General features: G+C 37.9%; 1 protein-coding gene across 5 annotated transcripts in view; it reads left to right on the top strand.

Moving 5' to 3' along the window:
* The first annotated feature begins 3509 nt into the window (after nt 1–3509).
* Nucleotides 3510–25495, top strand: part of LOC127429937 (protein FAM131A-like) — a 32261-nt gene continuing 10275 nt past the window's right edge. The window contains exons 1-3 of one of the 5 annotated variants that reach the window (XM_051679318.1): nt 3510–3685; nt 14393–14523; nt 20186–20279. In XM_051679318.1, the coding sequence (XP_051535278.1) occupies nt 20210–20279 (70 nt within the window). In that variant the 5' untranslated portion in view covers nt 3510–3685; nt 14393–14523; nt 20186–20209. Of the gene's footprint in view, nt 3686–7143; nt 7249–14392; nt 14524–17397; nt 17645–20185; nt 20280–25495 lie in introns of those variants that run through there. The other 4 variants (XM_051679315.1, XM_051679317.1, XM_051679319.1 and 1 more) reach the window with 4 other exon arrangements.

Genomic DNA, 25495 nt, shown 5'->3' with positions numbered 1-25495 from the left:
TGACCAGTTTGTCAGATCGGCCCATTTAGAGCTGCAGAATGTCAGTCACCATGTTTTTTTGTTTTTGTTTATGGCCAGTACAGTGTTGTCTAGTTTGATACCTGTTAAAAGCAGCAGTTTATTCTGTTCCCGACGTCCTCGGACACATGAGTGTGTGTTTGTAACTGAGAAACCACCTGATGAACTTTCCCTCTGCTCTGGTCACGTCTTCAGCTCTCACATATCTGGATCTGTTTCACAGCGTTGGTCCAAATTTCCCCTGATACACATCCTGTCCTCTGCTAATGTTCCGTAATGTTTCGGGTTGTCCTGTAACTTTTAGTGTATTGTATCAGTAACACTTCACAATAAGGTTCCATTTGTTAACATTAGTTAACAACATTAGTTAACATGAACTAACAATGAACAATTCTTATTAAGCATTTATAAATCTTAATGTTAATTTCAACATATACTGATACATTTTTAAAATTAATAGTTGTATGTGTAAACATTAGTTAATGCACTATGAACTAACATGTACAAATGTATTTTTATTAACTAACATTAATAAAGATTAATAAATGCTGTAAAACAGTTATGAAGTGTTTGTTCATGATACCTAATACATTAACTAATGTTAACCTTATTGTAAAGTGTTACCATTGTATCTTATTGAATGTGGATGTACACAGACCATTAACTACAATTAAATAATAATTCTCTCTTTTCCAAAAACACAAGGACAAATGAAAAACAGGCCTGTTTTTGTTGGATTTTTCAATTACACTGCTGTAAAATGCAGATAAAGGTGGTTAATATAGTTGGAACCTGTTTAGAGACTGAAAAGACCTCGGACCAGCAATAAACCAGCTACCAGGTTCAAAAAGCTCGAGTAACTTAAGCTGATATGACCTGTTGGAAACCAGCGCAAGGCTAACAGGCCAAGGTTCCTGAAAACGGACCTTGAAGTCACGCCGTACCCACACAACACCGATGAGGCTGGATTGCTTCAGATCTTTAGTTTTCTGCATTTAGTGTGGAACAGTTCTATGTTCCTGCCTTGCTCCTGGTATCTTCAACACATTTTTAATGAAGATAAATATTGATGAAGGGCATTTGCCCCTACAGCATCAACATGTTTAAGGGAAAACTGCGGTCTAGTACATGCTTTTGCGCTTTTGCGCTTTTGCCCCCCTGGGGTAAATGTAGAGATGCGGTTTAATCCCACAGAGGCCGGACGAGCATCAGTATCAAAGAGAAGAGATGAACGCTCACTTTTATACGGGGATAAACAAGCCTGTGCATCTGTGATCACCCGAGAGACCTGTGCAACAGCTCACACTTGAGATGAAAATGTTACGTAAATTGGGAGAATTATTTCTCTCTCTTTCTCTGTTTGTGTACAAGTTCTGCTACGCTTGTGAGGGCAGTATTTTTGGAAAATGTTCGCACAAATATAGTGAAACATGACAAAAACTGACTCTTGAGGATATTTGAAATGGTTCTCATAATTTGTGAAATGTTTAACTCAAATCTTGTCATCAGGTTTGTGTGAGGGTTAGAGTTAGGGATATATATATATATATATATATATATATATATATATATGGATAGATAGATAGCTTTTCTGATGACCCAGAATTTTTAAACATTACATCTATATCAGTTGAGACACATTCAAAGTCATAGTGTGAATATATAACCTAATATTTCTAAAAAGCAGGATTTTTTTTTTTTTTTTTTAAATACAGCCATGTCATAATTATTCAACCCCTATTGCATGTAGCTGTTTCTTAAATATGTAATTGTTTTAAAACAAGTCATCAATCTGCAGTGGCACTTATTTAAGTTTAGCGTTGTAAGCAAAAATGTATTTCTATGCAAAAAATGCAATTAAAAATAAGCTGTCTCAAAAGCTAATAGAGGAGATTATTTCATTACACAAGAAAGGTCATGGCTAAAAGTATATTTCCAAGGCACTTCAATTTCCAATACACAAATTTGGCAGCACCATTCATACATTTTTTAAATATGGTACAACAGCAACCTTCTTGGGGTGTAGAAGAAAGCAAAACTTCACCAAGGGAAATGTTGACTTGAATATTCAAGAAGTAATTAGGAAAGAAGTAGGAAAGACCTGTGGAGTCCTGGAAGAAGGTTTTATAGACGTATGAGACAAAACTGAAAATGAGTTTTAGACCCATGAGTCAGCAGTACATCTGGAGTAAGATGACAAGGTGATGACAAGAACGACACCATCCCCACAATCAAGCATGGAGGTGGGTCAGTCCTGTTATGGGGTATTTTGCGGCTATACTGACTATGTGACTGACGCATGGATTCTTTCAGGTATCAGGCCATTTTGGCATGAAAAATGTGATGCCTTCAGTGTGTAAATTGAAGCACGGTGGTCACTAGACTTTCCAGCAAGACAATAACACCAAGGATACATCAAAGTTGTCCAAAATCTGGTTCAGGGATAGGTCGTGGAATGTCCTTAAATGGCCCTCTCAACCCATCATTAAAATCCCATTGCAAACCTTTGCTGGGATTTCAAGGAAGCAGCACAGAAACCAAAGAATGTCAATGAGCTGGAAGCTTTTGCTCATGAGAAATGTGTAAAAATTCTAATAGAGGACTGAAACCTGAGAACACTTCTCAAAATCACTCAGATGTGTATTAAAAACTCATTTTGACTGTTTACTGAAGTTTTAGTTGATGTGTTTTAATTCACATCACCAGAATGTATTGCTGGTCAAGGGGGTTGAATAATTTTGATTGCAACTGTAGGTGTGTGTGTGTGTGTGTGTGTGTGTACAGGTTTAACCTCTGTCACCTACACTGTGGGGACCAGCCAGCGGTCCTCACAAGGGAAATAACATATTAAATGATGTTTTATTGAAAATGTAAAAATGCAGAAAGTTTTTTGTGAGGGTTAGGTTTAGGGGTAGGGTTAGGGTTAGGGGATAGAATCTATAGTTTGTACAGTATAAAAATCATTATGTCTATGGAGAGTCCTCATAATGATAGCCGCACCAACATGTGTGTGTGTGTGTGTGTTATGTGTGAGTGAGTAAGTGTGTGTGTGAGTGAGGTTGAGAGTTTGTATGTGTGTGTGAGAGAGAGAGAGAGTGTGTGTGTGTGTGAGAGAGTGAGTGAGTGAGTGAGTGAGTGATGGATTGAGGTTTGATTGATTCATTGCTTTTTTATTTATTATTCGTCTTTTATTATAATTTCTTTATTATAATTATTATTAACTTTTTCATGTCCCCTAAAGGTAGTTTTGGTTTTGTTTAATGTATTTAAGTTAAGGGGACTTTTTTCAGCGGTTTTGTCCTCCAGGTATGACTAGGCTGTACACACACACACACACACACACACACACCTCTTTCTCACACAAAAACACGTCCACTTAAAGTGTTGTGGGCGAGGTTACACGATCTGTCCAATCAGAGCTCACTGCGCATCCGGTGGCTCGTTTATAAAGCTCGTTTCCGCGTGTGTATTTCAGGTCTGACTCTCTCCCGGCTCACGGAAGAGCAGGACTGTTCGTTCACGGAGGGCTCTTACTGGTGTGAGAGTGTGTGTTTACGGGGCTGTGAACGGAACGGTGACGCCAGTGCGTGTGAGCTCGAGCAGAGGAGCTGTCCAGCCGCCGCGGTGCTGAAACTCTCGCGTCCATCCCGCCCCGCTTTATCCTGAGGTGAGCTTCACATATAATGCACTATACAGCAAACCATCATACATATGAATATAATGTGATCTTCAGTGGCAGAGGCCATAACAATAATAAGCAGAACAGCAGTTTAAAGTGCAAATATTTGGGAGAACACAGTTTAATCCATGTATGTTGGGGAAATAGAAGTTTAGTGCACATATATTTGGGAGAACAGCAATTTGATCAATGTATTTGATGAATGTATGTGTGTTTGTATATGTTGGAGAGAACATTTTAACCATGTATGTTTGGGGATTATACATTTAGTGCTCAAAGGTTTGGGAGAACAGAAATGTCGTCTTTGTATTTGGAGAATAGCAGTGAAAGTCTGTATCTATGTTTGGAAGAACAGCAGTTTAGACTACATGTGTTTGGGAGAATAGAAGTGTGCATATATTTGGAGAAAATGTATGTTTATTAGTGAATGTTCTGGGAGAATAGCAGTTTAGTCCATATATTATGGGGAGAACAGCAGTTTAGTCCATATATGTCGAGGGAGAACAGCAGTTTAGTCCATATATTATGGGGAGAACAGCAGTTTAGTCCATATATTATGGGGAGAACAGCAGTTTAGTCCGTATATGTCGAGGGAGAACAGCAGTTTAGTCCATATATTATGGGGAGAACAGCTGTTTAGTCCATATATGTCGAGGGAGAACAGCAGTTTAGTCAATATATTATGGGGAGAACAGCCGTTTAGTCCATATATGTCGAGGGAGAACAGCAGTTTAGTCCATATATTATGGGGAGAACAGCCGTTTAGTCCGTATATGTCGAGGGAGAACAGCAGTTTAGTCCATATATTATGGGGAGAACAGCTGTTTAGTCCATATATGTCGAGGGAGAACAGCAGTTTAGTCCATATATTATGGGGAGAACAGCAGTTTAGTCCATAAATGTCGAGGGAGAACAGCAGTTTAGTCCATATATTATGGGGAGAACAGCAGTTTAGTCCATATATCTCGAAGGAGAACAGCAGTTTAGTCCATATATTAGGGAGAGAACAGCAGTTTAGTCCATATATGATGGGGGATAACAGCAGTTTAGTCCATATATGATGGGGGATAACAGGAGTTTAGTCCATATATTATGGGGAGAACAGCAGTTTAGTCCATGGGCAGAACAGCAGTTTAGTTCATATATGTCAGGGGAGAACAGCAGTTTAGTCCATATATTATGGAGAGAACAGCAGTTTAGTCCATATATGTCAGGGGAGAACAGCAGTTTAGTCCATATATTATGGAGAGAACAGCAGTTTAGTCCATATATGATGGGGGATAACAGCAGTTTAGTCCATATATTATGGGGAGAACAGCAGTTTAGTCCATATATTATGGGGAGAACAGCAGTTTAGTCCATATATTATGGGCAGAACAGCAGTTTAGTCCATATATGTCGAGGGAGAACAGCAGTTTAGTCCATATATGTCGAGGGAGAACAGCAGTTTAGTCCATATATGTCGAGGGAGAACAGCAGTTTAGTCCATGTATTATGGGGAGAACAGCAGTTTAGTCCATATATGTCGGGGGAGAACAGCAGTTTAGTCCATGTATTATGGGGAAAACAGCAGTTTAGTCCATATATGTCAGGGGAGAACAGCAGTTTAGTCCATATATGTCGGGGGAGAACAGCAGTTTAGTCCATATATGTCGAGGGAGAACAGCAGTTTAGTCCATATATGATGGGGGATAACAGCAGTTTAGTCCATATATGTCAGGGGAGAACAGCAGTTTAGTCCATATATGTCGGGGGAGAACAGCAGTTTAGTCCATGTATTATGGGGAAAACAGCAGTTTAGTCCATATATGTCAGGGGAGAACAGCAGTTTAGTCCATATATGTCGGGGGAGAACAGCAGTTTAGTCCATGTATTATGGGGAGAACAGCAGTTTAGTCCATATATTATGGGGAGAACAGCAGTTTAGTCCATATATGTCGGGGGAGAACAGCAGTTTAGTCCATGTATGTCGGGGGAGAACAGCAGTTTAGTCCATGTATTATGGGGAGAACAGCAGTTTAGTCCATATATGTCAGGGGAGAACAGCAGTTTAGTCCATATATGTCGGGGGAGAACAGCAGTTTAGTCCATGTATTATGGGGAGAACAGCAGTTTAGTCCATATATTATGGGGAGAACAGCAGTTTAGTCCATATATGTCGGGGGAGAACAGCAGTTTAGTCCATGTATGTCGGGGGAGAACAGCAGTTTAGTCCATGTATTATGGGGAGAACAGCAGTTTAGTCCATGTATTATGGGGAGAACAGCAGTTTAGTCCATATATGTCAGGGGAGAACAGCAGTTTAGTCCATATATGTCGGGGGAGAACAGCAGTTTAGTCCATGTATTATGGGGAGAACAGCAGTTTAGTCCATATATTATGGGGAGAACAGCAGTTTAGTCCATATATTATGGGGAGAACAGCAGTTTAGTCCATATATTATGGGGAGAACAGCAGTTTAGTCCATATATTATGGAGAGAACAGCAGTTTAGTCCATATATGATGGGGGATAACAGCAGTTTAGTCCATATATTATGGGGAGAACAGCAGTTTAGTCCATATATTATGGGGAGAACAGCAGTTTAGTCCATATATTATGGGGGAGAACAGCAGTTTAGTCCATATATTATGGGGAGAACAGCAGTTTATTCCATATATTATGGGGAGAACAGCAGTTTAGTCCATATATTATGGGGAGAACAGCAGTTTAGTCCATATATGTCGAGTGAGAACAGCAGTTTAGTCCAGATATGTCGAGGGAGAACAGCAGTTTAGTCCAGATATTATGGGGAGAATAGCAGTTTAGTCCATATATTATGGGGAGAACAGCTGTTTAGTCCCTATATGTCGAGGGAGAACAGCAGTTTAGTCCAGATATGTCGAGGGAGAACAGCAGGTTAGTCAATATATTATGGGGAGAACAGCCGTTTAGTCCAGATATGTCGAGGGAGAACAGCAGTTTAGTCCATATATGTCGAGGGAGAACAGCAGTTTAGTCCATATATTATGGGGAGAACAGCAGTGTAGTCCATATATTATGGGGAGAACAGCAGTTTAGTCCATATATTATGGGGAGAACAGCAGTTTAGTCCATATATTATGGGGAGAACAGCAGTGTAGTCAATATACTGCATGTTGGGTTAGAACAGCAGTTTAGTCCATATATTATGGGGAGAACAGCAATGTAGTCCATATACTGCATGTTGGGTTAGAACAGCAGTTTAGTCTGCATGTGTTTTGCAGAACATCAGAATAATGAGCGTCATTTTGGAAAACTTCAGTTTTGTCTACATGTTTGAGAAAACAGCAGGTTAGTCTGCTTATTTCTGTCAGAACAGTGGTAGGGGTTTTCTACTGCCCCATAGCAGTGCCGGACTTGAGTTGTGAAACGAGTGCACACAGTATGTTTGAGAGAACAGCAGGAGAGAGAGGGCTACTCGAGCTCTTCCATGATCTCACAGCATATATACAGCTTAAATTAGTTCATGGTTTATAGTTTACCACGTAATTACCTGGAGCATGGGCTGTGTCGCCTCCAGAACGCCAGTAGGTGAGAATCTCACCCTCTGTTTCATCCTCATAGCATGAAAAACAAGCGAGAACAGAGCGCATATATGAAACCCGATCCTGCGGACTGCAGCCCACACACACTTCTGATTCAGAGCGCAGAAACGGCATGCTTTTTTCAGAGTGCTTGCGAGTGCATGCCTGCTGATCTGCAGTAAGTGCGAGCCGATAGCAGTGATTGTCCTCAGGAGAATCGCAGCAGATTATGGAAGAATTTTCGCTTTTTAGACACTGAAAGTGGCTGTTCTACAGCAAGTGCATGCAGCTGCATTACAACTTCGGGTTACAGTAGGACAGCTTTGGCTCATTGCATGTGAGATTGGGTGAGGCAGTCATGCTGCATGTAAACAGATTGCAGAAACTGTATGCATGAATCAAGCTTCATCTTCATGCCTGCTGTTGTTTACAGCATGTGAATGACAAATACAGCAATTTAATCTTAGAATACATACGTTAAATAAATTAACCCTAATTAATATTCTTTATAAAAACATTCTTTGTTGTCAATGAAAATACATTTTAATGATAGTTTAGATTGTTGAGTGTCTTTGTATACTTATCTGCTATCTGTTCACAAAGTTTGTCTTCAGAATTTGGCTTTATCTTTCAAAAGATTTCCATGTAATTATTTATATTTATACATTATTTATACGGCCTGTATTCTTTGAGCTGGACATCAGATGAGACTGGCTGAACATTTCTCTGCATGGTAATACATTTCCAGGTCTTCTCTTATGTTCATACAAGAAATGAGTATGGAAAAAACAAAATTCAATGCCGTTTCGCTCCGAGAGTCCCAAACAAACTACCTCAGATTTATTTTCACCACGCAAATCGTTTTTTAATCTTGTGCTGTAATTATTAATGACATATCAGGATACCAGGCCATTCAAAACTCACACGCGCCATTACCCCCGGGGCGGCACACCGTGAGCACGAGTCGCTGAGAGCTGTCCCGTTAATTGCCGATAAACGGACCGTTAAGGCTTGGCATGCTCACTGCGACAGGAGAGATTACGTGCTGATAGAGTTTAATCACATCTTTTGTTTGCTGCCATATTTATCTGTAAAGAATTAACAGGTTCAATAATTGGTCTCTAAGCTGGTTTAGACCCAGAATTGCTGCTGGATAAAGACTTAAAACTTCAAAGACCCCTTGAAATAAAAATGTTTTAAGGAGTTTTGCTGATTTTAGTTTTTGTCTATTATCTTTGAAGTTCTACATGCTAATGTACTCCTAAAAGTTGACAAAATTAACCTTTAGCAGACGTTCACATTTAAAATTGACAGTCTTTAAAACTTAACATTTTAAAACTGTTCAGTATGTAGGTGTTTCAGCAATTTGAGCAATGTCATGTCCCAGGGGTTGAATGTTATTAAAACAAACTAATTCCAACTTTTTGTTACATTAAGGTCACATTAAAACTGACTTGGAAACTTTTTAACTGGACTTCATAATTTATTTTAGGTACTTTTCAAATGCCTCTTATGTATAGATTACATGTTTAAAGCTATAATAATCTGAACAAATAGTGAAATAAACATGAAAAACTTCAATATTTATAGTGTGAAAATGATTTCTATAATTTTGTAAAACATAACGACTGTCCCACAGTTTTTTTTTTAAAGTTAGTGTACTTGTTTTCCAAGAGGACAAAGTGTCAGTGAAGAGCATGCTTGCACATTTATTACAAAAACATTAAAAATGTCATTTGTGCACTTGCTCTGACACACAGGGTCACGGAGCTAATGTGGATGATGCAAGTTCGAATCAGGTTCGCAGCATTCCCTGATCCTGTTACCCCCTCCTCCTCCTTCTCATTTTCTGTCCTATATCTCATTGTCCTGAGAACTGTTATACAGTGATCTCAACAGACAGGGACAGAATATTCATATTGCTACAGTTATCAGGACAAGGACTGGGAGGACGCTCACAAAAACGGTTCACTGTGAAATGTAAAAGTCAAATCCTGCTTAGAGGTTACACAAATACTCATATTGAGTTTGAGTGAGGTCATCTCATTCACGCAGACACACACCCGCCACAGATGGCCCGGTTCTCTGGTGGCCGCAAGTAGATCCGTGAGCGTTGTTCTGGAGCCGTGGCTGGAGACCAGATGGATTTAATCCAGTTAGCCAGAGAGGTGTGTGTGTGTGTGTGTTAAAGAAACAGGGATTTTTAGTATATTTACCAGTGGAGTGCTCTACATACAGTACACTACGTTACATTTCTAGAGGGTATTTTTCAGGTAATTGTCTGGCTCTCATCTGGTGGTCTTGATTTGTTTGTGGACAACTCAACAAGATCTAAGTGTCTGTAAAAACAGTGAAGATGAGATAGACAGACAGACAGACAGACAGACAGACAGATGATAGACATACATAGATAGATAGATAGACAGATAGACGGACTAATTTTGTCAAGTTCTGAGTTTTTGTTCAGGAATTATGGGCTTATTTGTACACTTGACCACGCCCATTTTCTAAATGACAGTTATAGCTACCAAGGGGTAAAGGATGTCCGATTTCTTCCAAATTCCTCACAGAGGCAGGAGTCGAACAGGCCCACCAAGTTTTGTGCCGATCGGCCTCCGTTAACCTTGTCTAATAGGTGCTCAAATTTAATTGGCCGATGGCGGCCATGTTTTTTGAGATACACCAATGTCCTCATAAACAGTCATGGCATCTTGGACAAAAACACTGCATGCCGATTTTCAACTCAATCAGACTAACGGTTGCGTAGTTAGAGCTGTTTTCATGTTTTTTCCTGTTATAGCGCCAACAAGTGGCGGTTTTTTTATTGTGTCCTTAGATTGAGCTTATACATATATGTACCGAGTTTGGTGAAAATATCTCATTTCGTTCAGGCGTTATAGCCATTTTAGTAAAAATGGCCTGCCCTTTTTGAACGGTTTGGCACCCCTTAGCGACCGTGAGTTGAAATGTCAATTTTTCAGACTCTAGAGTATATTTCTGCACTGGTTTGCTTCCGATCGGGTGAAAAACCTAAGACTAGTTCGCAAAAGTAGGTTTTTAACATTATCTGAAATATTTACAGAACGGTTTGACAGTGCTTCTTGAGGCAAAGTTGTTTAGAATGAGATGAGCTATCAGCTGATATATATTACTTCTGTTTTTTCACAACACTGCATTATATACAACCATTAACACCTACAAAAATCGTGATAGCACCACCTAGTGGCCGATTTTTGTAAAACTTTGCACAACCCCCTCAGACCAAGAGTCAAATAGGTCCACCAAGTTTCGTTCCGATCGGTCATTGTTAATCTTGTGTAATAGCTGCTGAAATTTGATTGGCCGATGGCAGCCATGTTTTTCAACATACATGAATGTCCATACAGACAATGATGTCAGCTGAGACAAAGTCAATGTATGCAAATTTTGAAGTCAATAGGATTAACGGTTTCATAGTTACAGCCAATTTCAAGTTTTTTTTTGGTATTATAGCACCACCATGTGGCAAAACCGTGCCAACTTTTCTGGGCGACAAAAGATTGACCTCTTACATAAGCATGCCAAGTTTGGTGAAGATATTTAATTTCCTTCAAGAGTTATAGCCATTTATGCAAAAATTGACCACTCACAATTCCAATGTTTTCGCATACCATAGCTTGCTCGAGTCGAAAGTTCAAACTTTTTTTGATAACTTTTAATATTGAGACTCAATAGAATCGTTTGGCACTGGTTTGGTCCCGATTAGACGAAAAACCTAGGACTAGTTCGCAAAAGTAGGTTTTATGAAAAATCCAAGATGGCTGAACATTTTTATAGGCGGAAATGAAATCGGAGATATAAGTTTTTTTTGGTTTGAGCCAAGGATTCCAATGGTATAACGCACTTGAGTCTACGACAAGGAGTCTAGGAGTTATGAGCAGTTTTGCGTTTTTTATCGCTGTAGTGCCCCCTATTGACCGATTTGGCCAAGTCCATGTTTCTGAGTAGCGAGCAATACTACTACCATCTGACAAAGTTTCAAGTCTCTAGGCCTAACGTTTTGCTCTACCCGATCAGTTTTATGGCGGAATAATAATAATTACAATAGGGTTTCAGCGCTAAGTGCTTGAACCCCTAATAATAATAATAATAATAATAATAATAATAATTGTCTTAAAAAATAAGCTTCATTTTCTTCATCTAATATATATATATATATATATATATATATATATATATATATATACATATTTTTCTTTGAGTTTGGGATGAAACATGACCTTGACAAGTTCTTGACAGCTTTCATGACATTCATCCATTAAGTTAAATGGTGTGAGTTAGAGAAACTAACACCAGCGCTGGAGTCCAGTATGAAAGGGTGACATCAGTCAGTTTATCGGGCTGTATTCCACCACACAGGTCAGACAATGAGAGCCTCATTAGTGAAGAGCTTTGAGAGGAGATGAGACACGGACTTCTGAGCTCAGTGTGTTAACGGATTCGTGGGAGTCACAGTTCAGCGGTGCAAGAGAGCAGGAGCCCCTCAGGGCTGTAACTTTAACCTTTTAACACCTTTTAATCTCTCTCAGTTTAACTCTAAAACACATAGAAACACTGATCTTTATGGTCCTTCAGTTTCTTTATGCACAATATCATTTATTATATTTTTCTTTTAATTTTGGGGTGTAATTTGACCTGGAATATTACACAAATAAATAAAGTATAATCAGTCAATCACATTACTATATCTATATTTTTGCTAAATGTTTTTCATGTGGCTTGTTGTACGTATCGCGTCAGCTCCTGGTGAAATGAACGCTAGAGTTGCTACAACAATGACGTTTATTCACTCTTACACAAATCACAAGTAAAACGGCAGATTATCAGTACATAAACACTTTCTTTTTGCCCTGTTCCTCACATAATGCTATCTTCTGACATTTAAATACTTTGGTGGCTTCAGCAATTGCATTTTTCATCTTACATTTGCTTTTTATGACACTATCTGTTAGGCTTAGATTTAAGTTTTAAGGAAGGGAGGTCAGTTTTGTTGATTTAAAAACCTTAGAAATCTATTTAGGAGATAATTGAACTCACTTTTAGCACCACACTATGGACATACGAGTGCAACCGCTGCAATATGAGTAATGAACCACATTAAGTCATTTTACAAAAATGTTGCCACAGTCACGTGATTTTCATGAGATCAGGCTGAATCTACAGCCTAGAATCTGTTGTGTTGAACGGCAATGTTGTTCTTTCCAAGCATAAAGATTTTTCCATAATCACATGTGCTCTGGCTGGTGGAAGTGTTGATGCATTGGGGCATGTAATTATGTCATCTGTGGCATGTGCTGATGTCTCACTTCATTAAGCTTCACCTGAGGGTGTGTGAATTGGGCCGTTGATCGCGTAGTTTATTTGCACGTGGTGTCTGTATTGTTTTAGCACACCATTCTCTATAAGAATTATGCAACTTTGCTAATGGCACTAAAACACCCAAAACATTTATGCTAAATGCAAATTGCATGGTGCGGTTCTGAGCGCTAGGTTGTGGAGGATGCAGCAGACTACTGTGATGTTGCATACTTTTGACCACTGCGATCCAGACATCTGAAACTAAATGCCAAAATGCACTTAACTACTGCGTGTCTGAATATTTTCCCAACTGTAACAATGTTCTCCATCATTTGTTTATAATTTGATGAATTACCGCTGCCATGTTCTATGGATGTTTTTTTTGTTTTTTTAAAACACCAACATTCTGCATGTAGTAATATCGCAATGTTAACTGCACCAGGCAAATAGCGCTGATGTTTGTGAATCTGGCACATTCTCTCATTTTCATTGCATTGACAATTGTGCAGCACTATACCAGCACATATTGCACCAGGTTATGTCAGACTTTAAGTGGTTTGTGAAAACAGATGCAATTTGTTTTTTTTACTGAAATACAGCACCAGAAATATCACAAGCCGTTTCCACATTCGCCATTTTTGTGAGTACGGATGTCATTTTTGACATCAAGAATTATCGTTTTTACTAGTGCAAATATATTTGCTAAAATCAAAAATGAGCTCTTTCACCAGCAGTAATTCCATTCCTGATATGAAGAGTTAGCATTCTAACTAGTGAAATTTAATTGTTGACGTCTGTAATTCATATCTTGCATGCAATTAAAAGTGATTGTAAAAATCTTGCATCTTGACTACATGATAATGCATGAGAACATTTCAGAAAAAGTTTGTTAGGTTTACAGAAATACTCAAACTAGCCCATCTGGCACCAACAATCATCCATGTGATTATCTAATCAGCCAATCGTGTGGCAGCAGTGCAGTGCATAAAATCATGCAGATACGGGTCAGGAGCTTCAATTAATGTTCACATCAACCATTAGAATGGGGAAAAATTGTGATCTCAGTGATTTGGACCGAGGCATTATTGTTGGTTCCAGACAGGCTGGTTTGAGTATTTCTGTAACTGCTGATCTCTTGGGATCTTCACACACAACAGTCTCTAGAATTTACTCCGAATGGTGCCAAAATCAAAAAACATCCAGTGAGTGGCAGTTCTGTGGATGGAAACGCCTTGTTGATGAGAGAGGTCAACAGAGAATGGCCAGACTGGTTCGAACTGACAAAGTCTACGGTAACTCAGATAACCGCTCTGTACGTGGATTGGCGCTGTTTTGGCGGCAAGAGGGGGACCTACACAATATTAGGCAGGTGGTTTTAATGATATATATATATATAGATAGATAGACAGACAGATAGGTAGATAAAAAAAAGTATTTGGATGCTTTATGGTTGCCAAAGTTTGTGGAACATAGTTAATGCGATGAACTACTGTGGCTACTCTGACTTCATACGTCCACTAAAAATCACTAAAATACCAGTTGCTTAAAAGTCATTAAGCAAAAATGACTCAGAAAAGTTATATTAGTTCCAACAAAAGCTCCAGCAGCATTTGAGGCATGCAGATCACACTTGATCTAAATTTTAAGAGTGACTTCACTTCATGTGTCCAAATACTTTTTGGGGCCACTGTGAATAAATCTTATATTCTAAGGACTCATCCCACAGCATCATGCTTTGTTTCCTTGGTTACGATGGCAGTGGGCATAGGGTCGGTCAGTCATGAGTTGCTCAGCATCCTCTCCTTCCCCCACAGTGGCGGCGGGTGACAGGTTGCGCGTGGACTGGAGCCCGGGAAGCTCGTACTCCGACCTCGCGCTCTTGGGCAACACACGGACCAGTTTGGCGCGCAGCCTGGAAGCGACATACTTGGACTGTTACCTCAAGGTGCCAAAGTTTCCTCTCTATCTGCTCCATTTCCATTTTTAATTCAAAGCATTTGGAAACGGCACTGGTTTTCCATCCTCTCCTGTAATTTGCTCACTGCGGAGCGTCGGCGGGCGCTGCACCCATGTGCTATTGTGTCCTTTAGAAAGTGGGCCACAGATAGCAGCTACTGCCGCCTCGCTCTGAGGCCTGCCATTCAAGAGCTATTTCTGTCATCATTATATGGTTAGCGGCCACGCTGCACCCTGAGCTGTGGAAGCCTACATTCACATAACACCTTCCAAACGTGAAAAATACAAGAGACTGAAACTCTGTTAATGTTTAATGTTAATGTCACACTGCAAAAAAAAAAAAAAGAGAAAACATTTTTCCAGTAAAAATATCAAAACATTTGAGAAAAACTTGAAAAGCAAATACCTAATAAGCAAAATTAAGTAAAATAGAATTTTTTTTTTCCATTTGGACTTTTTTTTTTTTTTTAATCAAATTTATTTTAAATTAAGTTTCTTTTTCATACCCTATTGACAGTTTATTTTTATTTATTTTTTTATCCCCTTTTCTCCCCAATTTTGGAATGCCCAATTTCCACTACTTAGTAGGTCCTCGTGGTGGCGCGATTACTCACCTCAATCCGGGTGATGGAGGACAAGTCTCAGTTGCCTCCGCTTCTGAGACCGTCAATCTGCGCATCTTATCACGTGACTCGTTGTGCATGACACCGCGGAGACTCACAGCATGTGGAGGCTCATGCTACTCTCCACGATCCACACACAACTTACCACACGCCCCATTGAGAACGAGAACCACTAATCATGACCACGAGGAGGTTACCCCATGTGACTCTACCCTCCCTAGCAACCGGGCCAATTTGGTTGCTTAGGAGACCTGGCTGGAGTCACTCAGCACGCCCTGGATTCGAACTTGTGACTCCAGGTTTGATAGTCAGCTACCCAGACCCCCTCATTGATATTTTTTTAAGTGTAAACCTCTTAAAGGAATATTCCGGGTTCAATGCAAGTTAAGCTCAACTGACAGAATTTGTGGCATAATGTTGATTACCACAAAAATTAATTTTGACTCGTCCCTCCTTTTCTTTGAAAAAGCTAAACGTACAGTTACAGTGAGGCACTTACAATGGAAGTCAATGGGGCCAATCTGTAAACCTTAAAACACTCACCGTTTCAAAAGTATAGACACAAGACATATTGCTTATTAACCTTATCTGTGTAAAGTTAATTTTGCAACTTCATTGTCATGACAACAAAAGCCTGTAATCCCACTACTGTATATAACTTTACACATATGAGTTTAGTAAAATCATTTTAAAGTGCATAATGTGTCTTGTGGCTATACTTTTAAAACAGTGTGTGTTTTGGGAATTTTGGGCTGGCCCCATTTACTTCCATTACAAGTGCCTCACAGTAACTGTGATTTATATATATTATTTTTAATTAAACGAGCAAGTTGAAAATATATTTTGTAGTTAATGATTCCAGAAATGCTGTACATCAAGCTTAATTTGCACCGAATCTGGAACATTCATTTAATTTTATTAGATTTATGCTTAAAACAGCAAGAAGAAAAAAACTATTTGCCAGTGTGGTGAGAAAAAATAGACAGTTTTAATGGCTTATGAAATTTTGTTTCAAGTAAGCATATCTTATTTTAAGGATGTTTGACTTTGGGGATTGGGGGGGGGGAAGAAAAAAATAATTCACAGTGCAGATCTGAGCTGATTAGGATGAGTTTCTAACTGAACTGTGCGTTTCCGCATACGAAGCAGAAAATTACTTTCTCAGCCTTTTCTCGGTTTGATAATGACCTAATTAACCCAAGCGCCCAATCATTCACAAGCCATTCAGAGTAATTAGCAATTAATTCTTGATGTGTTTTTTCAAACAGAATCCATAGTGTCACTGTAGTAATGTTTTTTCCCTTTGACTTAATGTAATTTAACAGCCTCACTACAGTAAATTCATTCATGAGGAACCACAATATCACAAATGTTTGGACAAATGTGTTGTTTAGTCCTGTTTGTTTGACAGTGACACTGAATATACAACAGTTAGTTCTGGTGCTCTAATCCGATTGGACAAGCAGTATTTTAAGGGGATGGTGTGCAAGGAGAGGAAAAATGCAAGGGTTTGTGACCAAAACTTGAGAAAACCTTTGCTGTAGTGCATCTGTTGACCAATCGGAATTTCAGAGCACCGAATTTAATATTGACTAACACAGACAAGCGGAGTGATACAAACAGTGAAGAGTCCCAGTGCGTTTATAGGAAATATCAGCACTCTTGGAACACTGCTTGTCCAGTCAGATTAGAGGACCAGAACTAACTATTGTATAATAAAAAAATAGATGATATGAAGAATAAGTAGTAAAATAAGATAATAAGTCGTTGCATAATTAAAAGAACAGGTGGTGATAAAATCTAAAGTTATGAACACTATAAAATAACAGGGTAAGGTTTTATTCGATAACATTAGTTACAATTAGAACAATATATTTTTTGACAGTATTTATTAACTTATATTTATATTTGTGTATATATTATTGTTAGTTTGTGTACAATGCATTTAGGCTACTAATGTTAACCTTTACAGCTTTTGTTAAAATGCAGTTAACAATGTTAACATTAATCAACATGAACTAACAACGAACAATAGTTTAACAGCACTTATTAATATTAGTTCATTTCAACCAATACATTTTTGCAATGAAAAGTTGTATACGTTAACATTAGTGAATGCATTATGAACTAATAGCACTATACTAACTACAATAACTAGTTAACTAATGCAACCTTATTGTATCTGGCATGTTGCAACCCCTTGTGTTCAACAAGCTGTGCGCGTGTGAATGTGATGTTTGCGTGCATTCAAAGAGAGAGAGAGTAAGCCATCATCAGATGTGGTGCATGTGACGTCACCCGCGCATCCAGCCCGCCGTATCCGTGGAGAAATCGTTCCATGGTGACGGGTTGCTATAGAAATGCTCGTTTCCTTCAAAGTTCCAGCGGAATAGAGGGGTGCGCGCGCGACGTGGCATGTCTGTGCGGACGGACTCCATGGAGAAGCTTCTGTTCCTGTGCGGCGCGAGCGACGAGCCGGCCACCGCGGTATCAGTATTCATCATTTCTGCCCGTTTGCTGTTGCATGCATGCGCGCGCGCCTATGTGTGCATGGATGCATGCATACGCGTTTGTGGTTCAGATGGTGTGAATGTATTTGCGATGCACGCAGTGGACAGTATCATTGCTTTTGCGCGCTCGGTGCTGAAGCGAAGGGCCCGTGGGGCGCGTGCTCCCGTTCATCGGTGGGTCTGAGGGTCTTGGTAAAGATATGCATGTGAATTGCAGCCTCACGGAGAGAAAGATGAGGAAAAAACACATGTAGCTCATCGTGTCGACCTGTTCTGTTTCGAATCGCGCTTGCAAACGGCCTTTTTATTTATTTATTTATTTTGCCTCGCGCTTAATTACTGTGTGTTTGCCATTATGAAACCTGTAGATCTGACTCTCTCTGTTGAGAGTGATGGTTTGCATGCAAATAGAGCAGTTAATCTGAATACATCCATCGTGTATTCTCTGTTCTGTTTTACTCAATTTCATATTCTATTCTCCATAATATCAATTCTATTACCTTTTCTTCTGCTCTGTTCTAATTTGTCATCTTCTATTTTTGGATTCTGTTTAATTCTGTTATTTTCTGCATTCTGTTCTGGTATTTATGTTCTATTCTGTTCTGCTCTATTCTATTATGGCATTTTGTTATATTTATTGTGTTATATTCTATTCTACTCCACTGTACTTTACTTTATTCTTTTCTATTTGATTCCATTTTCAATTAAGTTTCTATTCTGTATATATTATATTACCATTTCAATTTTCTATTATGTTATTTTTCCTTCTTTCCTGTTCTGTTCTCATCTATTTATTTCTATTCTATTCAGACTTTTTTCTATTATGGTATTTTATGTCCTATTCTGTATGCTATTCTATTCTCAGTCAAGTTCTATTCTAGTTTATGTTCTTCTTTTCTGTTCTATTCTCATCTATTTATTTCTATTCTATTCAGACTTTTTTCTATTATGGTATTTTCTATTCTGTTCCCTATTCTTTATTCCATTTTCTATTCTATTCTATTCTCAATTAAGTTTTATTATTTTATATTTTCTTCTTTTCATTTCTATTCTCTTCTATTTTTTCTATTCTATTTAGACTCTGTTCTGGAATGATATTTTAGGTTCTACACTTTTGCATTATTCTCTACTGTTCTGTGTTCTGTACTATTCCATTTTCCATTCTATTCTATTTTCAGTTAAGTTGTATTCTGATGAATTGTCTTCTTTTCTGTATTATTCTCTTCTATTTTTTTTTCTCTTCTATTCAGACTCTGTTCAGGTATGATATTTTATGTTGTATACTTTTGCATTCTACTCTGCTGTTCTTTGCTCTATTCTATTCTATTCTATTCTATTCTTCTGTACAGTGGATATCAGGGCTGTAGTTAACGTCTTATTGCATGAGTCCTATTAAGATAACAGGTTGTCAGCTGCAGTGAACGAGACGACTGCAGAACAGCAGATCTGAAAATAAGACGCTCTGCTGTAAAGCGTTCATTGAATTTGCACAGTTGTAGGGATTGAGCTCTCCTTTAGGGAATAATCTCAGTTCTGCGTTCACTAGGGCAGTAGACGACTCTCTCTATGTCTGCAGCGTGTGTGTGTGTGTGTGTGTGTGAACTGCAGACCACAATGGTGTTATTACCTCAAACTCATGTAGGGAATCATCATGGCGTATCTTGTGGTTGTCAAGAGCTCTCGGAGACAGAGCTTGCGTGTCTTTATTTAAATTGATATCAGCTGTTTGCCATCCGCTTCACTGACTGTGCCATGATGTGTTCACTATTAGTTTACCCTAGTGAATAACCTCTTACCTGGTGAGGCATCTGCAGGGCTTTAGCATGCCTGATGCACGTGTCACGCAGCCACAGGAGTAACTAAAGACACGAGAAGAACACTCACCAGCGGGCAGTGTTTGTGTGTGAATGGACTGCTGTCTACATTTGACTGATTCCATCACTGCCTATCACTTGTTTTGTTTGTGAACCGCTGAACTCTACTGTACTCCACTTACTATTCTTTCCTATTCATGTGTTCCTTTCTGTTATGTATTTTTATTATTGCATTCTATTCTATTCTCAGATGTGAATGATACCTCAAACGTGTGTCTTGTTGTGCTGTTACTGTACTTTACTGTCGAGATCAGACTTACCATATCTCCAGGCAGACGATAAAATGGGTGAAAAAAAATCTCAGACCTACATTTGAGGGAGGAACCCAGTTCAAGAGACCAGAATCTCTGTCTTGGTCTAGTAAACAGCTTTCGAGCGAGGAGCTAAAAAACACCCAAAACGCTTTAGCAATCGTACAGTAAGATGCTCAGGCAACCATCCATAACATCCTAGCACTGTGGCGAGTTTTGCGTAGCACAAACAGGTTCTCTTATAGAATTGCTTGTATTTTATATAAAAATGTAAATGCAATTTCCCAATATCACAGAATATTGACTAAACACTGCAATGAAAATCTGTTGTTTTGTTTGTCCTTTAACTTTTTGAGCTTTTGTTGACAACAGTGTTTTGTTGTCGTCTGTCAGGTAAATGTTGACGACAACAACGACATGTTACCAAAATCCAGACGAGCTCTCACCATTCAAGAGATCGCAGCGCTGGCTAGATCTTCACTTCACGGTAAATACATGAACACATATAGTTTGAATATTCACCACAATTATTTTTTCACTCTAATTTTCAATAAAACAAAGATATCTGTTTTGTCACATGAACTGTGTTTTGGATTAAAGCATTTTGTTTTGCCCTTTCATTCTTGGTGTGACTAGACCTTTCATCAGTGGTTCATTTTGCTTTTCCATTTCTTTCATGTTGTAAATAGACCTTGAATCAGCATTTCATTTTGCTGTTTTGTTTAATTCTTGGTGTGAATTGACCTTTCAACAGCATTTTGTTTTGTTTTTGTTTAGTTCTTGGTGTGAAACAAGCATTTTTCAGGATTTTGTTTTGCTTTTTTGTTTCGTTCTTGGTGTGAATAGACTTTTCGTCAGCATTTCGTTTTGTTTTTTGTTTTGCTCTAGGTGTGAAACAAGCGTTTTTCAGGATTTTGTTTTGCTTTTTTGTTTCATTCTTGGTGTGAATAGACTTTTCGTCAGCATTTCGTTTTGTTTTTTGTTTTGGTCTAGGTGTGAAACAAGCGTTTTTCAGGATTTTGTTTTGCTGTTTTGTTTCGTTCTTGGTGTGAATAGACTATTCGTCAGCATTTCGTTTTGTTTGTTGTTTTGCTCTAGGTGTGAAAAGTGTTTTTCAGGATTTTGTTTTGCTTTTTTGTTTCATTCTTGGTGTGAATAGACTTTTCGTCAGCATTTCGTTTAGTTTTTTGTTTCGTTCTTGGTGTGAAACAAGCGTTTTTCAGGATTTTGTTTTGCTTTTTTGTTTCGTTCTTGGTGTGAATAGACTTTTCGTCAGCATTTCGTTTTGTTTTTGTTTAGTGCTTGGTGTGAAACAAGCGTTTTTCAGGATTTTGTTTTGCTTTTTTGTTTCGTTCTTGGTGTGAATAGACTTTTCGTCAGCATTTCGTTTTGTTTTTTGTTTTGCTCTAGGTGTGAAACAAGCGTTTTTCAGGATTTTGTTTTGCTTTTTTGTTTCATTCTTGGTGTGAATAGACTTTTCGTCAGCATTTCGTTTTGTTTTTTGTTTTGGTCTAGGTGTGAAACAAGCATTTTTCAGGATTTTGTTTTGCTGTTTTGTTTCGTTCTTGGTGTGAATAGACTTTTCGTCAGCATTTCGTTTTGTTTGTTGTTTTGCTCTAGGTGTGAAAAGTGTTTTTCAGGATTTTGTTTTGCTTTTTTGTTTCGTTCTTGGTGTGAATAGACTTTTCGTCAGCATTTCGTTTAGTTTTTTGTTTCGTTCTTGGTGTGAAACAAGCATTTTTCAGGATTTTGTTTTGCTGTTTTGTTTCGTTCTTGGTGTGAATAGACTTTTCGTCAGCATTTCGTTTTGTTTGTTGTTTTGCTCTAGGTGTGAAAAGTGTTTTTCAGGATTTTGTTTTGCTTTTTTGTTTCGTTCTTAGTGTGAATAGACTTTTCGTCAGCATTTCGTTTAGTTTTTTGTTTCGTTCTTGGTGTGAAACAAGCGTTTTTCAGGATTTTGTTTTGCTGTTTTGTTTAATTCTTGGTGTGAATAGACTATTCGTCAGCATTTCGTTTTGTTTGTTGTTTTGCTCTAGGTGTGAAAAGTGTTTTTCAGGATTTTGTTTTGCTTTTTTGTTTCGTTCTTGGTGTGAATAGACTTTTCGTCAGCATTTCGTTTAGTTTTTTGTTTCGTTCTTGGTGTGAAACAAGCGTTTTTCAGGATTTTGTTTTGCTTTTTTGTTTCGTTCTTGGTGTGAATAGACTTTTCGTCAGCATTTCGTTTAGTTTTTTGTTTCGTTCTTGGTGTGAAACAAGCGTTTTTCAGGATTTTGTTTTGCTTTTTTGTTTCGTTCTTGGTGTGAATAGACTTTTCGTCAGCATTTCGTTTTGTTTTTGTTTAGTGCTTGGTGTGAAACAAGCGTTTTTCAGGATTTTGTTTTGCTTTTTTGTTTCGTTCTTGGTGTGAATAGACTTTTCGTCAGCATTTCGTTTTGTTTTTTGTTTTGCTCTAGGTGTGAAACAAGCGTTTTTCAGGATTTTGTTTTGCTTTTTTGTTTCATTCTTGGTGTGAATAGACTTTTCGTCAGCATTTCGTTTTGTTTTTTGTTTTGCTCTAGGTGTGAAAAAGCGTTTTTCAGGATTTTGTTTTGCTGTTTTGTTTCGTTCTTGGTGTGAATAGACTTTTCGTCAGCATTTCGTTTAGTTTTTTGTTTCGTTCTTGGTGTGAAACAAGCGTTTTTCAGGATTTTGTTTTGCTGTTTTGTTTCATTCTTGGTGTGAATAGACTTTTCGTCAGCATTTCGTTTTGTTTGTTGTTTTGCTCTAGGTGTGAAAAGTGTTTTTCAGGATTTTGTTTTGCTTTTTTGTTTCGTTCTTGGTGTGAATAGACTTTTCGTCAGCATTTCGTTTAGTTTTTTGTTTCGTTCTTGGTGTGAAACAAGCATTTTTCAGGATTTTGTTTTGCTGTTTTGTTTCGTTCTTGGTGTGAATAGACTTTTCGTCAGCATTTCGTTTAGTTTTTTGTTTCGTTCTTGGTGTGAAACAAGCGTTTTTCAGGATTTTGTTTTGCTTTTTTGTTTCGTTCTTGGTGTGAATAGACTTTTCGTCAGCATTTCGTTTTGTTTTTGTTTAGTGCTTGGTGTGAAACAAGCGTTTTTCAGGATTTTGTTTTGCTTTTTTGTTTCGTTCTTGGTGTGAATAGACTTTTCGTCAGCATTTCGTTTTGTTTTTTGTTTTGCTCTAGGTGTGAAACAAGCGTTTTTCAGGATTTTGTTTTGCTTTTTTGTTTCATTCTTGGTGTGAATAGACTTTTCGTCAGCATTTCGTTTTGTTTTTTGTTTTGGTCTAGGTGTGAAACAAGCATTTTTCAGGATTTTGTTTTGCTGTTTTGTTTCGTTCTTGGTGTGAATAGACTATTCGTCAGCATTTCGTTTTGTTTGTTGTTTTGCTCTAGGTGTGAAAAGTGTTTTTCAGGATTTTGTTTTGCTTTTTTGTTTCATTCTTGGTGTGAATAGACTTTTCGTCAGCATTTCGTTTAGTTTTTTGTTTCGTTCTTGGTGTGAAACAAGCGTTTTTCAGGATTTTGTTTTGCTTTTTTGTTTCGTTCTTGGTGTGAATAGACTTTTCGTCAGCATTTCGTTTTGTTTTTGTTTAGTGCTTGGTGTGAAACAAGCGTTTTTCAGGATTTTGTTTTGCTTTTTTGTTTCGTTCTTGGTGTGAATAGACTTTTCGTCAGCATTTCGTTTTGTTTTTTGTTTTGCTCTAGGTGTGAAACAAGCGTTTTTCAGGATTTTGTTTTGCTTTTTTGTTTCATTCTTGGTGTGAATAGACTTTTCGTCAGCATTTCGTTTTGTTTTTTGTTTTGGTCTAGGTGTGAAACAAGCATTTTTCAGGATTTTGTTTTGCTGTTTTGTTTCGTTCTTGGTGTGAATAGACTTTTCGTCAGCATTTCGTTTTGTTTGTTGTTTTGCTCTAGGTGTGAAAAGTGTTTTTCAGGATTTTGTTTTGCTTTTTTGTTTCGTTCTTGGTGTGAATAGACTTTTCGTCAGCATTTCGTTTAGTTTTTTGTTTCGTTCTTGGTGTGAAACAAGCATTTTTCAGGATTTTGTTTTGCTGTTTTGTTTCGTTCTTGGTGTGAATAGACTTTTCGTCAGCATTTCGTTTTGTTTGTTGTTTTGCTCTAGGTGTGAAAAGTGTTTTTCAGGATTTTGTTTTGCTTTTTTGTTTCGTTCTTAGTGTGAATAGACTTTTCGTCAGCATTTCGTTTAGTTTTTTGTTTCGTTCTTGGTGTGAAACAAGCGTTTTTCAGGATTTTGTTTTGCTGTTTTGTTTAATTCTTGGTGTGAATAGACTATTCGTCAGCATTTCGTTTTGTTTGTTGTTTTGCTCTAGGTGTGAAAAGTGTTTTTCAGGATTTTGTTTTGCTTTTTTGTTTCGTTCTTGGTGTGAATAGACTTTTCGTCAGCATTTCGTTTAGTTTTTTGTTTCGTTCTTGGTGTGAAACAAGCGTTTTTCAGGATTTTGTTTTGCTTTTTTGTTTCGTTCTTGGTGTGAATAGACTTTTCGTCAGCATTTCGTTTAGTTTTTTGTTTCGTTCTTGGTGTGAAACAAGCGTTTTTCAGGATTTTGTTTTGCTTTTTTGTTTCGTTCTTGGTGTGAATAGACTTTTCGTCAGCATTTCGTTTTGTTTTTGTTTAGTGCTTGGTGTGAAACAAGCGTTTTTCAGGATTTTGTTTTGCTTTTTTGTTTCGTTCTTGGTGTGAATAGACTTTTCGTCAGCATTTCGTTTTGTTTTTTGTTTTGCTCTAGGTGTGAAACAAGCGTTTTTCAGGATTTTGTTTTGCTTTTTTGTTTCATTCTTGGTGTGAATAGACTTTTCGTCAGCATTTCGTTTTGTTTTTTGTTTTGCTCTAGGTGTGAAAAAAGCGTTTTTCAGGATTTTGTTTTGCTGTTTTGTTTCGTTCTTGGTGTGAATAGACTTTTCGTCAGCATTTCGTTTAGTTTTTTGTTTCGTTCTTGGTGTGAAACAAGCGTTTTTCAGGATTTTGTTTTGCTGTTTTGTTTCATTCTTGGTGTGAATAGACTTTTCGTCAGCATTTCGTTTTGTTTGTTGTTTTGCTCTAGGTGTGAAAAGTGTTTTTCAGGATTTTGTTTTGCTTTTTTGTTTCGTTCTTGGTGTGAATAGACTTTTCGTCAGCATTTCGTTTAGTTTTTTGTTTCGTTCTTGGTGTGAAACAAGCATTTTTCAGGATTTTGTTTTGCTGTTTTGTTTCGTTCTTGGTGTGAATAGACTTTTCGTCAGCATTTCGTTTTGTTTGTTGTTTTGCTCTAGGTGTGAAAAGTGTTTTTCAGGATTTTGTTTTGCTTTTTTGTTTCGTTCTTAGTGTGAATAGACTTTTCGTCAGCATTTCGTTTAGTTTTTTGTTTCGTTCTTGGTGTGAAACAAGCGTTTTTCAGGATTTTGTTTTGCTGTTTTGTTTCGTTCTTGGTGTGAATAGACTATTCGTCAGCATTTCGTTTTGTTTGTTGTTTTGCTCTAGGTGTGAAAAGTGTTTTTCAGGATTTTGTTTTGCTTTTTTGTTTCGTTCTTGGTGTGAATAGACTTTTCGTCAGCATTTCGTTTAGTTTTTTGTTTCGTTCTTGGTGTGAAACAAGCGTTTTTCAGGATTTTGTTTTGCTTTTTTGTTTCGTTCTTGGTGTGAATAGACTTTTCGTCAGCATTTCGTTTAGTTTTTTGTTTCGTTCTTGGTGTGAAACAAGCGT

The sequence above is a fragment of the Myxocyprinus asiaticus genome, chromosome 39 (genome assembly GCF_019703515.2).
Source record: "Myxocyprinus asiaticus isolate MX2 ecotype Aquarium Trade chromosome 39, UBuf_Myxa_2, whole genome shotgun sequence".
NCBI lineage: Eukaryota > Metazoa > Chordata > Actinopteri > Cypriniformes > Catostomidae > Myxocyprinus > Myxocyprinus asiaticus.
Note: the sequence above shows the minus strand (reverse complement) of the source record. Positions and strands in the feature narration are given on the sequence as shown.